Source organism: Nyctereutes procyonoides, unplaced genomic scaffold, assembly GCF_905146905.1.
Source record: "Nyctereutes procyonoides isolate TBG_1078 unplaced genomic scaffold, NYPRO_anot_genome, whole genome shotgun sequence".
NCBI lineage: Eukaryota > Metazoa > Chordata > Mammalia > Carnivora > Canidae > Nyctereutes > Nyctereutes procyonoides.
Window position 1 is genome coordinate 55,658,176 of NW_026575051.1, and position 12,217 is coordinate 55,670,392.

The 12,217-nt window shown below is 36.6% G+C and overlaps 1 protein-coding gene across 3 annotated transcripts in view; it reads right to left on the bottom strand.

The window, feature by feature from the left end:
* MMS22L (MMS22 like, DNA repair protein) overlaps positions 1-12,217 on the bottom strand; it is a 129,503-nt gene that overhangs the window by 33,391 nt on the left and 83,895 nt on the right. For all 3 annotated transcript variants that reach the window (XM_055329988.1, XM_055329987.1, XM_055329986.1), the window contains exons 15-18: positions 8,951-9,144; positions 3,802-3,952; positions 1,289-1,440; positions 257-399 (exon numbers count right to left, since the gene is read on the bottom strand). In XM_055329988.1, coding sequence (XP_055185963.1) covers positions 257-399; positions 1,289-1,440; positions 3,802-3,952; positions 8,951-9,144 — 640 coding nt within the window. The remainder of the gene's footprint in view (positions 1-256; positions 400-1,288; positions 1,441-3,801; positions 3,953-8,950; positions 9,145-12,217) is intronic.

Genomic DNA, 12,217 nt, shown 5'->3' on the forward strand with positions numbered 1-12,217 from the left:
GGTGCCCCTATTATGTAACATTCTTTAGTCATTATTTTTCATTAAATGTATTCCTCTGCTGTCCTTAGGAGTGAATTGTACTAAACCAAAGAGTCACATTTTTATTCCTCCATAATTTTATAATAGCAGGCAAACAATAATATGATTCAATTTAAAATAATTCATTTCATAGGAAAACTTTATATAAACACTTCAAGTTTTTGTGAGAAAATAATTGTAACTCATCTGGAAAGTTATACTAATAAGTGAAAAATACCTCAAAGAATAGAACAAGTGCTTTTGTAGGGTCTTCTGGACTGAAGAAATATTCAATCTGAGCTTTTGAGAAAATATTCCTTACTTCTGAGAGTTTAAATAGCAACCTTGTCAGTTCAGCCAACTGTTCCAAGTACTCTTTTTCTGTTGAGATAAAAATAATATAAAATTTGTATTTATTATACACATTTATATTACACATATATATAGAGAAAAGAGTAGGGAATGCAACATTCATTTGTAACATCTTTAAAAAAAATCAAATTTCCACATAATTAAAGACTTTCAATTAAGTCTCTAAGGAAATACTTTATTAAAACCAAACAAATATATACTTGTGAATGTCCTAGCCCAAAAGTTATTCATGTAAAGTTAAATGATGTAATAAGGTATCAAAGTAAATTTGGAGCATTGTTTTCGGTCCAGCCTTTTTTTTTTTTTTTCGGTCCAGCCTTTGTAAGACTTATAAGCGGCAATAAAAACAGCTTTATGAAAAGGCATGTCCTATAGACAACCGGAACTGTATGGATATTTTTAAAAAATAAAGAAAGTGCAAGTATTACTCTATGGCTAATAATAGTAAAGCAGAAGAAAGGTAAAGTAATATAAAATGGGAAAGAATTATTCATAATTGGGTATTTTTCTTTTTAAGGTGTTAACAGTGTGATATCTGGTTATTTACTTTATAGTTCTACTTTTCTGTGTGTGATCAGTTTAAGGTAAAAAAAACAGCTTGTCACCTGAGAGCAAGTTTTTGTTCCTGGCTTCCAAGGCAACAAGTTCTTTTATCTTTATAGGAGAGAAATTTGTCATATATGGTAATAGGAAAATATCAAGAAAAAGAAACAGGCTGCAAAAGGAAATAAGTTACTGTATATATATATATATATATATATACATATATATATATATATTACAAATATACTTTATATAATATTACAAATATATTTTGTATCTTTTCCTATTAATTTGTGTAACAGGAAATTTTAAACATATTTAGATATCTAAAAAGCAAAATGCCTGAAATACTTACCAACTATCTGTCCAGGATTTGTATCAAGGAACAAATCATCAGGCACATAGAGGTTGTTTGTGTACATTTGCAAAACACAACGAATCCATGATCTTACAGTTAAGGCTTGAAAAGATACACAGCCTGAATGAGAAAGTGCTTCACATAACATGCTGTAAAAATAAGTTATGGGTATTAAAAACCAAAACCATAACCAAAACCTAAACCTGACAGTATGTTCCCTGAACACAGAGATTAAGAAATGAAGGAAAACACTGTAACATACCCCACTTCTTGGCCTCACTTATTTTACAGACATACACATTAATGAAGATAGGCACTGTTGAAAATAAACACTACAAATACACTTGAAAAGAGGTTTTACATAAATATTCTTACTTTCATCTGTAATCTTCTAATTTTTAATTTTCCTCTTTCCATCAGTAGCACATGTGTAGGGTTATGCCAAGGAAGAGAGTAAGGTTAAAATGGGAAAACTGAGGTAGGGGCTTATAACCAGCTAGGTGAGATGATAATGAAGTATCAAATACAAAAAAAATAGTGGCCCTCAGAGTAAATAAAAACAGCAGTACTGATGACCATTTGTGTAAGAAAAAGTTAAAGACAAAATATATTTTTATGTGGGTCTTCTAACCAATCCCATTCCCATTCCTTTCTTTCCTGCTACCCCTCCCCATGGGTGGTCATTATTAAGGAAGTCCAAGGTACCGTCTGATAGGAAAAAAACAATAAAAATCTTTATGAAGCCAAAGGCCTGACTAAATCTGCTATCTACTCATTTTATAATTGGGGGGGTGGGTAGTAGAAAGGATGAGGGTGGTCTTAAAACCATAAAATGTTAGGTAAAGTCAGAATTTAAATAATACATATAAATCATAACTGTGGGGCACCTGCATGGCTCACTGATCAGTTACGTGTCAGTCTTTGGCTCAGGTCATGATCTCTGCATACTGGGATAGAGCCCTGCGTCCGGCTCCCTGCTCAGCAGGGTGTCTGCTTATCCCTCTCCGTCTGCCCCCACTCCACTTTTACACACACTCTCTCCCTCTCTAATAAATGAATTAAATAAAAAAATAGTTTGAAAAACTATGAAAATAAGTTGCCACAAAGAGTACAAAGTGCAGAACACAGGTTTGTCATGTATTACCTATACGACCTGCCCCAAATAATTTAACACCTTTACATTTCAGTTTCTTCAACTGTTATTATACACCAAATATTATTTTTTAAACTAAGTAAGTTTCAGTAAAATAGTTTCAGAAACTAAACAAATAAGTTTCAGCAAATAGTTTTAGCAAAAGTATTTAGAAAATTCTAAAAATCTTTGCTATTATAGAATTCTCAAGCTAGAAGAGATTCTAAAAATAATCCAATTGAAGTTAAACTCCCTTACCTTACAACTGAAAGCCCATGAGAAGGTGATTTAATGTCTGCTTGGTGAGCTTTTTTATGAAAAGACCACCTCACCGAATGGCATCTCCCTTCTCACTGGCAGCTTGGACAGGAACTACAAGGGTCTCTTAGGTTTGAATATTCATTTTATTTTCCCTCATCTTGATATTCTTTTTCTTTTTTTAAGATTTTATTTATTTATTCATAGAGACACAGAGAGAGAGAGGGGCAGAGGAACAGGCAGAGGGAGAAGCAGGCTCTATGCAGGGAGCCCGATGTGGGACTCGATCCAGGGTCCCCAGGATCACATCCCAGGCTGCAGGTGGCACTAAACCGCTGTGCCACCAGGGCTGCCCTCATCTTGATATTCTTATTCAAATCCTCCTGATTACACTATTTCTATTTTTATTTGTTTATTTATTTATTTCAAAGATTTATTTATTCAGAGAGAGAGAGAGAGAGAGAGAGAGAGAGAGACAGGCAGAGGAAGAAGCAGGCTCCATGCAGGAGCCCGACGTGGGAGTCGATCCCAGGTCTCCAGGATCACACCCCGGGCTGCTGGCGGTGCTAAACCGTTGCACCACCAGGGCTGCCCTTTATCTTTATTTATTGTGTGGTTTTTTGTATTAGGTTTCCTCAGATCTATTATGTAACAAAGCAGGAGACACAGAAGAGGGAACCAATGTTCAGGGCAATGAAGTCTTGTTCATAATAGTACAAGAGTCAAGTCTTTAAAAATCTAACTGTGAAAGGGAAAGCTATTATTAAATCTAAAAATACAGTAATATACTAGTATCTTACAGACCAGGAATATTAATTGCAGAATTTCTTTCACAAAGTGAGTATAGGAAGGTCATTTCAGAATAGAATAAGGCAGTCCTATAAAAACAGTTTTGAAAAAGGGCACAAACAGCAAGGTTTTATTTGTGTTTTAAAGCAGGCTACTGCCATTGTCAAATGCTGATACATCCAAAAGCAAAAAAACAAACAAAAACAAAAAACAGCCAAGTGAGAATATATGTAGTAAGATCATTTTTTATTTGTGAAGATTCTTACTTTCCTAATGCATTGATCAATCATGAGTTTCTATTAATGTGCACACCTGACATCAGGTTACTTACCTATTTTGTAGGCAATGACTTAAATATCTTGCTACAACTTGGGGCCAGATGATATCATCCCAACCAAAAAGTTGCATCACTGATATAACTGGCTGGGGCTGAAGATCTGATGGAGCTGTGCTGGGCATGTCCACTGCTAGCAAAGTAAAATCTAGGTTTAAAGTGGGAGAAATTTATGGTGAAGAATTTTTCAAAACTATTCCCCCCACCAAATTATATTGATAGTGAGAGAAAGAACTCAGCACTCAATAATAAAATGTCACATTTAGAAATGCAGAACTAACAAAAAGCAAAAACTGAACTACATTCACATTGCCAAAGAAATTTATGGAGCACTCATCTAGATCTCCAAGAACGGGTCTAGAATAATCTATCTCGGCATTGTCACCATGAAATCTATAATGGCTTCTTCAAATTCCAAATTCTATACCTGGTGTTTCTGCTAAAGTGCCTCTCTCACTCAAAAAACCCATGAAAAAAAATATTTCTAATACTGACTTTTCTCCAAAAAAGCTAATATACCACCAGCCACAGAGAAGACATCACACTTACCTTAGACACTAGTCTTCTGTTACACGGCAAACTCCTATAATCAGTGTTATTCCACTTCCTCAGAACCCACTAAGCCTAGGAACTCGAATTCCTTAGTTAACCACATTAAACAAATATACTTTATTTTGTGATTTCCTGGGAATTCTCCAACTTAATTTATATTATATTAATTTGTGTCAATAAATTGCTTATGAAGCACTGGCTCCTAAGCAGCTCTCTCCAACAGTGGCAGTCTATATTTCTCACCTCTCTCCTACATTTGAAGTACAGATAGGAGAGTTTGTTCTCAGGTCTCATGGCTGCTTCTACAGCATTCTCCCTTTCCTCCTCCTGAAAACCTCCAGCTTTGATTCTCACATCATCAGATCCCAGTCACTAATGAATGCTTCTTGCTGTGTTCGCTTCCCCTCATTCCTTTAAGACCATAGCTCACTAACAACATGCTCTCTCGTAGCACTCCTATCATAATCCTCGATGGCTTTCTTCTAATATCCTGGCCTCCCAGTTTCCTGAATTCCCCTTCTCAGTGAATCTATTCTCCATTCTGTTTCAGCCATTCACTTCTGGGCTGATACTGAGATATTGGCATTACCAATAGGTGCATTCTCTCCATAATTTCCACTTCCGGGACCCTCCTTCTGGCACCATACTAGCTTTCAAACCCTCTGCCTCTAGGTCCCCTGCTCCCAACAACTATGTGATTCTACCAGGACCTACAATTCATTGATCCTACAACTTTTTCCCTGTCCCTCACTGCACTTTCATGCCTCATCTTTCCCCTTTTAGGCAGTTTGATTGCACAAGCACTGTTATGCTTGTTTTGTATACTGCCATCTCCCTTTCTTCTTCTTGATTTGTTGTACTTGTTTGGAAAAAAGCATCTGTTTCATCCCAACTCTTGGGGTCTTCTCTCCACATGCACCTATACCAGTGTAAAGGGCTGGTGAACTGACTGACCTTACTTTAAGTTTATGACTACAAACTTTAAGTTGGATCTCAGAGCTGGCCAGCATTCCTGCTACCTCATTACAATGCACTCAGACTTTTATTCTCCTGGTGGACTACTACATACCTTCTTTCCTCTCTGTCGCCAGCCAGCACCTCCTCCCCGTCCTCACTTTCAGCTAATGGCCTTAATTATTATTTCACAGTGAAATGAGAAACAAAAGCAAAGAACTACCACAAACTCCTGCCACCTCTGCCTAGACGCCTCCACCTGGGCTACAGACTGCCTTCTCTTCTGCTACTACAGATGATCGGAGGCCAAATCCTCTATGGGATCTTGTTATCTCTTGGGCATGGAAACACAAGAGACCCTCTTACATCGTCAAGTTTTCCCTCACTCCAGAACATTCCTGTCCGAATTATAAATATGCTAAAATTTCTCCTGTGTTATGAAAAAAAACCACAAATCTCTTTGACCCACACTTGCCTCCCTCCCTCTAGCTAGTATCGTTTTTCTACTTCTCTTAAAAAAAGTGATAAAAAGATTTATCTGCATTCGCAGCCTGCAATTCATCTTCTCACATTTTCCCCTTGAATCCTCTTCAATCCGGCTACTGACCTCCCATCCTGCTACAGCCAATGACCCATCTCAGGCCTCCTCTGACTTGATCCATTACTGGCATTGGAGCAGTTGAGGACATCCCCCTTCCTTGAAATGTTTTGTCACTTGATTTCCAGGGCACTAGCCTTGGTTTCCCTCTTGCCTCACTGACATTCCTTCGTAGTCTCCTCCCTTGGTTCCTTTTTATCCTACACATCTGAACATGGGAGTATTCTGGGGCCCCAACCTTAAATTTTTCTTTTCACCAACTTACTCTCATCAGCCACCTCATCCGGTTCATAGTTTGACTACTTACACATAGGTTCCCAACTGAACCTCTTCCCTGAACCTTACACTCATTATCCAAGTGCCTGCTCAACATCTTTTCTCACATTTTAGTGGATAACTGGAAAAAAAAAAAAAAAGTCCAGTATCAAAGTCCTAGATTTCCCTCATACATATCTGCTCCTGCCAGTTTTCCTCACCACAGCACATGGGATTCTCTCTGTATTCTGCTTCCTATATCCTATCCACTTAAAAATTCTATCGGCTCTATTTTCAAAATGCTTGCCTTCAGGTTGGAAACCTGACCACTCCGTACCACCTGTGCTCCCACGTGAGCCCAAGCTGCTCATTTCTGAGCGGTCCCTAACTGGCCTTGCTGTTGTCTGTTCTCAGTCTAGCAGCCAGAAGGATGCTCCCTACTCCTCTGCTCTGAACTCTTCCAACAGCTTCTCATCTCAGAGTAAAGGCAAAAGTCTTTACGAGTGCATACAAGGGAGAACACCAGCTAGCTCCCTGATACCTTTTGATCATATCTCTTGATTATTCTCTCTCCCTTTCTTATGCCTTGTGACCTTTTATGGCTTCCCTGTGGTTCCTCAAACACACCAGACATACCCTTGCCTCTGGACTGGTGCACAGCCTTGGTCTCTCGCTTCCTTCAGGTTTTTACTTAAATGGTGCTGCTTACTCGGGCCTTCCTATTTAAAATTACAGTTTGTGGGACACCTGGGTGGCTTAGTGGTTGAACATCTGCCTTTGGCTTAGGGTGTGATCCTGGAGTTCCAGGATCAAGTCCCACATTGAGCTTTGTGCATGGAGCCTCTGCCTGTGTCCCTGGAATCTCTGTGTCTCTCATGAATAAATAAATAAAACATTTAAAAAATAAAATTACAGTTTGCTTCTGGCCTTCCCTATCCACTTTATTTTTATTTTTCTCCATAACACCATATATTACACATCTTGCTTACTCAATTACTGTTCTCTCCCCTGCACTAGACCCTAAACTCCACAAGAACATGTAACTGATATGTGAGAAAAGAAATTGTGGTCCCTTCACCCACTGGTATATCCACAATAGCTATAAAAGTGGGTGTTTGAGGACATTTTTTTTTAATGCAGGAATTTTTTCTCTCCTAACCTATCAAGTCTTTATTTCAAAACAAATCCCAAACCCACAGATACTTTAAATGTATCTGTCATTTACTTTTAGCACCTAGGACAGCCCTGACTAAACTTATGTGGTATCATTTTTGTTTGCTGACTGTGAGTCAGGATGATGAATGGAAGAAAGATAAGTCATATTGGCTTCTAATGACTGCTTTGGTTAAACTGATTGAGTATCAATATTTATTTTCATAGACATTATAGTAGTTGGAAAACTGTTGTCCTGTCACAATTCTTCAATCTGTCATTTGCAATGTTTTAATTATGGAAATGCTAGCAGAATTCAAGATCTTTCACAATTTAAATCATTCAGTCTTTTATGTATGCTTTTAGCTCAGCTTTCCATTATTCACACCAAGGTAAAACAAACCGTGGTTTAGGTCTTAGGTTTTAAAATGCATTACATTCAAATGTATTACATACTTTTTTATTTTTTTTAAGATTTACTTATTTGAGAGAGTGAGAGAGCACAAGCAGGGGGAGTGGGAGAAGCAGCCTCCCCGTTGAGCAGACTCTGATGCAGGGCTCTATTCCGGGACCCTGGGATCATAACCTGAGGCAAAAGCTTATGCTTAACTGACTGAGCCACTCCAGTGCCCCTCAAATGTATTACATACTTTTACACAAATTGCAACTAAATACATGTAGTTACCAGACTGATTTCTGTCTCGTTGAGTACTTCTGCACATATTTTGGGTAAAATATCCCTTTGAGAAATATAATGATCTCTTCCTAGAAAACTGTATATATATGCTCATATATTCAAATTCTTAACTACAATGTCCTGTGATTCAATTTCCCTTAAAGCCTAAGGACATGACCTTAGGCTAAGGGTCAAATTAATTAAAAATTACAACCTAAAATAGAATCTAGTAGAAGTCAGAACAACCACATTCTATATATCTGATGTTATTCTGGTTGCATCTGCTTGGTGTTGAAGTGGAATTCATGCTGTATTCTTTTGCTCTCCATACAAGTAACTTCATCTTATACCCAGATATCTGCATACAGAATATGAAAATAAAGTACCTGAATTAGAAGAAATCAAATGCTACTTTACTCTCCAAATATCACATGATAATAAAAGTTTACATATATTCAATATTTTTATGATTGAAACTTTTATTTTTAGCCAACAAACACTTAATTTTTCCCTTTACTAAGAGGAAAATAAACAAGCCAAAGGAACTTAATTTGACATATGTAATTCTTTTCATCTTGGGGCACCTTGGTGGCTCAGTGGTTGAGTGTCTGCCTTTGGCTCAGGTCGTGATCCTGCGGGTCCTGTGATTGAGTCCTGCATCAGGCTCCCCGCGGGAAGCCTGCTTCTTCCTCTGCCTAAGTCTCTGCCTCTGTGTGTGTGTGTGTGTGTGTGTGTGTGTGTGTGCGCGTGTATGTGTCTTTCATGAATAAATAATAAAATAAAATCTTTTAAAAAATTGTTTTCATCTTGCTGGTTGTCCAAGTATTTATATTATAATAAGACTATATTGTATTGTATTGTTTAGACTATAATAGAAGAGTTTGTTACTAAGCAAATAGAAGAAAAAATTGACAGAGACTGCAAAATGAGAAGCTAATTATCAAATTAACAACACTGACCTGCAGCTGCATCTGCAAGTTCTGAGAAAGGCACGGTCTGTGACATTCTCTGACTCTTCAAAAATGAAAAGAAATGTCTCCATAGTGCACTGGCAACTGCAGCAAGGTGGCGCTCTTTAGCCGATAACGAAGACTGCACAATTAGGTCTACATTCTCCTTTTGAAGTTCCTGACACAATTGTTGATGCATATTCCTAAAAAGAAATAAAAATATAGCTAACATCCAACAAATGCTTATAAAAATCTTCTTCAAATACATTTTGGGCTTTTAACATTTATATCATATGAAAACTGAAAGACCGTTTTATATAATTAAAACCTTTATGCCAAGACATTATGCATTTCTGGTTATTTGATGGATGAATGATGGCATATTAAGCACCATAAAGTTAATGTTAATTACTAATGTCAACCATTAATTATATGCTTTTTAATATGTCAGATCCAAATGAGAAACAGGCAGCTTCAGAATGAAGGTCTGCATTTTGCAACTCACTATGACAAGTGATTTTACTTACAATCTAGACATGAAAACAATTTTTTAAATCATTTTCTTCCGAGAGCTTTAGGACATGGATGTATCAAGTGGAAAATAAGTACATCTAGCTTGCTTATGTGTGGCATTTTAAATTACAATATTTTCCTACAAAAAAACTCTGCCACATAACAATCTTGGTACTTTGTTCTAAAAAGATCCACAATCATTTTCATATGGCTGGTAATAATACACAATAAAAAGATACTGTTCTCTATAAAATAGTAAAACATGAATCCAATACTGCCTAAAATTTTGATTCATCATTTACTTACTTATTTGCTTAATTCAATTAAAAATTTAGACATTTCTTACAAATCAAAACTACAATAAGATATCACCTCACACCTGGGAGAATGGCTAAAATCAACAACACGAAACCACAAGTTCTGGCAAGGATGTGGAGAAAAAGGAACCCTCTTGATCTGATGGTGGGAATGCAAACTGGTACAGCTACTATAGAAAACAGTATGGAGGTTCTTCAAAAAATAAAAAATAGAACTACCTTAGGATCTAGCAATTGCACCACTGCATATTTACCTAAAGAATAAAAGAACACTAATTCAAAGGGATACACACACCCCTGTGTTTACAGCAGCATTATTTATAATAGCTAAGATAGGGAAACAGGCCAAGTGTCCATTGATTGATGAATGGATAAAGAAGATATATATACTGTATCGTGTGTGTGTGTACATATATATATACACACACACACACATATATATGATGGGATATTATTCTGCCATAAAAAAAGAATGAAATCTTTCCATTTGCAACAACACGTGCAATGACACGGATGAAACTAGAGTATAACGCTAATAAGCAAAATAAGTCAGGGAAAGACAAACATGATGATTTCACTTATATGTGGAATTTAAGAAACAAAAGGAAAAAAACGAGGGAGACAAATCAAGAAACAGACTCTTAACTGTAGTGAACTGAGGGAGATGGGTTAAACTGGGGATGGGGATTAAGGAGTGTACTTGTGATGAGCACTGGGTGTTGCATGGAAGTGTTGAATCACTATATTGTTTACCTGAAATTAATGAATACACTGTATACTAACTAACTGAAATTAAAATAAAAACTTAAAAAACAGAAAATTTAAGAGATTTTTGTAGTGATAGAAAATAGAAGGAATTTTTGCAATATCCCCAGCCACTAATAATTTGGTTACTTAAAACTAAGTGTATAATCCTAATATTATACCTGTTTCTATTACTGCCATATCAACTGTGACTAGATACAAATGCATGGACACTATCCTAAGACTGATTTGCTTTCTTCAATTAAAGACAAAGCAGCGGGGATCCCTGGGTGGCGCAGCGGTTTGGCGCCTGCCTTTGGCCTGGGGCGCGATCCTGGAGACCCAGTATCGAATCCCATGTCAGGCTCCCAGTGCATGGAGCCTGCTTCTCCCTCCGCCTGTGTCTCTGCCTCTCTCTCTCTCTGTATGACTATCGTAAATAAATAAAATAAATAAATAAATAAATAAAAATCCCATTTAAAAAAAAAAAAAAGACAAAGCAGTGAAAAATAACCGACAGAGCAAGAAAGACTTCCTCTGATAGTAGTATTCCATTAAGAAAAATAATTAGTGATTTTAAAAAAGAAATATTACATTAATTCTAACATTCTTAATGTTTTAAGTTAGTTTGGTTAGGAACTAACTTATTAGCACATGTATCTCAAGCAATTCCACTGAAAGATCAAACTAGATCCAAGACCACATTTTAGTACTTTTCATGTAACTACACAGAAATAAGTAAAAACTGTAGGTTCTATAACATTAGGGCATTGTGCCCCATGACACTGGAATTCTTGGATAATCATGAGGTACTACTTAATGCTCCTTGAATTACTGAAAAAAAAAAAAAGTATACAAATGCCTGGGGAAAGAAGATCATAGCAAGCAATTCTCATAAAAAGCTAATCAAATATTTGCTATATCCTCTCTTGTAAAAACCTACCTGAGATGCTTTCAACTTGAACTACTGGATAGAGAACAATTTCAGGTCCTTTAGCTTGGAATAAGTTGAATATCAAACCACTAAAATCCATTTGGCGCCTAACTTAATTGCTGACATCGACATATAGAGTTTACAACCACATATCAATACACTGGAGTCCAAGCAAAATAATACCACCACTGGCACAACCTATTTATAGCTTTTTCAAAGTACACTGTTTTCAAAGAATAATAAATACCTTACTGTACTTGGGTAGGATGTATTGTGCTCACGATTTCTACATAAGTAAGCCATTTCTTCACTACCTAAACTCTATTCCCTAGGGAGGGCTATCATTTCTGATCATCTTCTTTGTGCTAGAAATTCTTTAATTAAAAATCTGAACAATTCTATGAGATAGGTATCAGTAATCGTCTTTATAAATGATGAAGCTGATAGTGAGAAAGTTAAATATACCCAAAGGTTACATGGCTAAGAAGGGTAGGCTCTATAATCTGAACTTAAAACTGACTCTGAAGCCTGTACTTTCTTCTTACACACTAAGACATGCACACTTTAAACACTGACCAATTTTCTTCTCCTCGCTGGGTTGAAGAAATTTCAGTAAGCCTAAGAAAAAAGAGCTAGAAAAGCCACATGTAGCTTTGCCTTGTGAAGAGGCAGGGGCAACACTACAATTCTCTATTAGGAAAAACTATAAGAGATACCAAGGAAAATGCATTCAAGGCAATACTGAAAAAGGCCAAGAAATCTGAACCA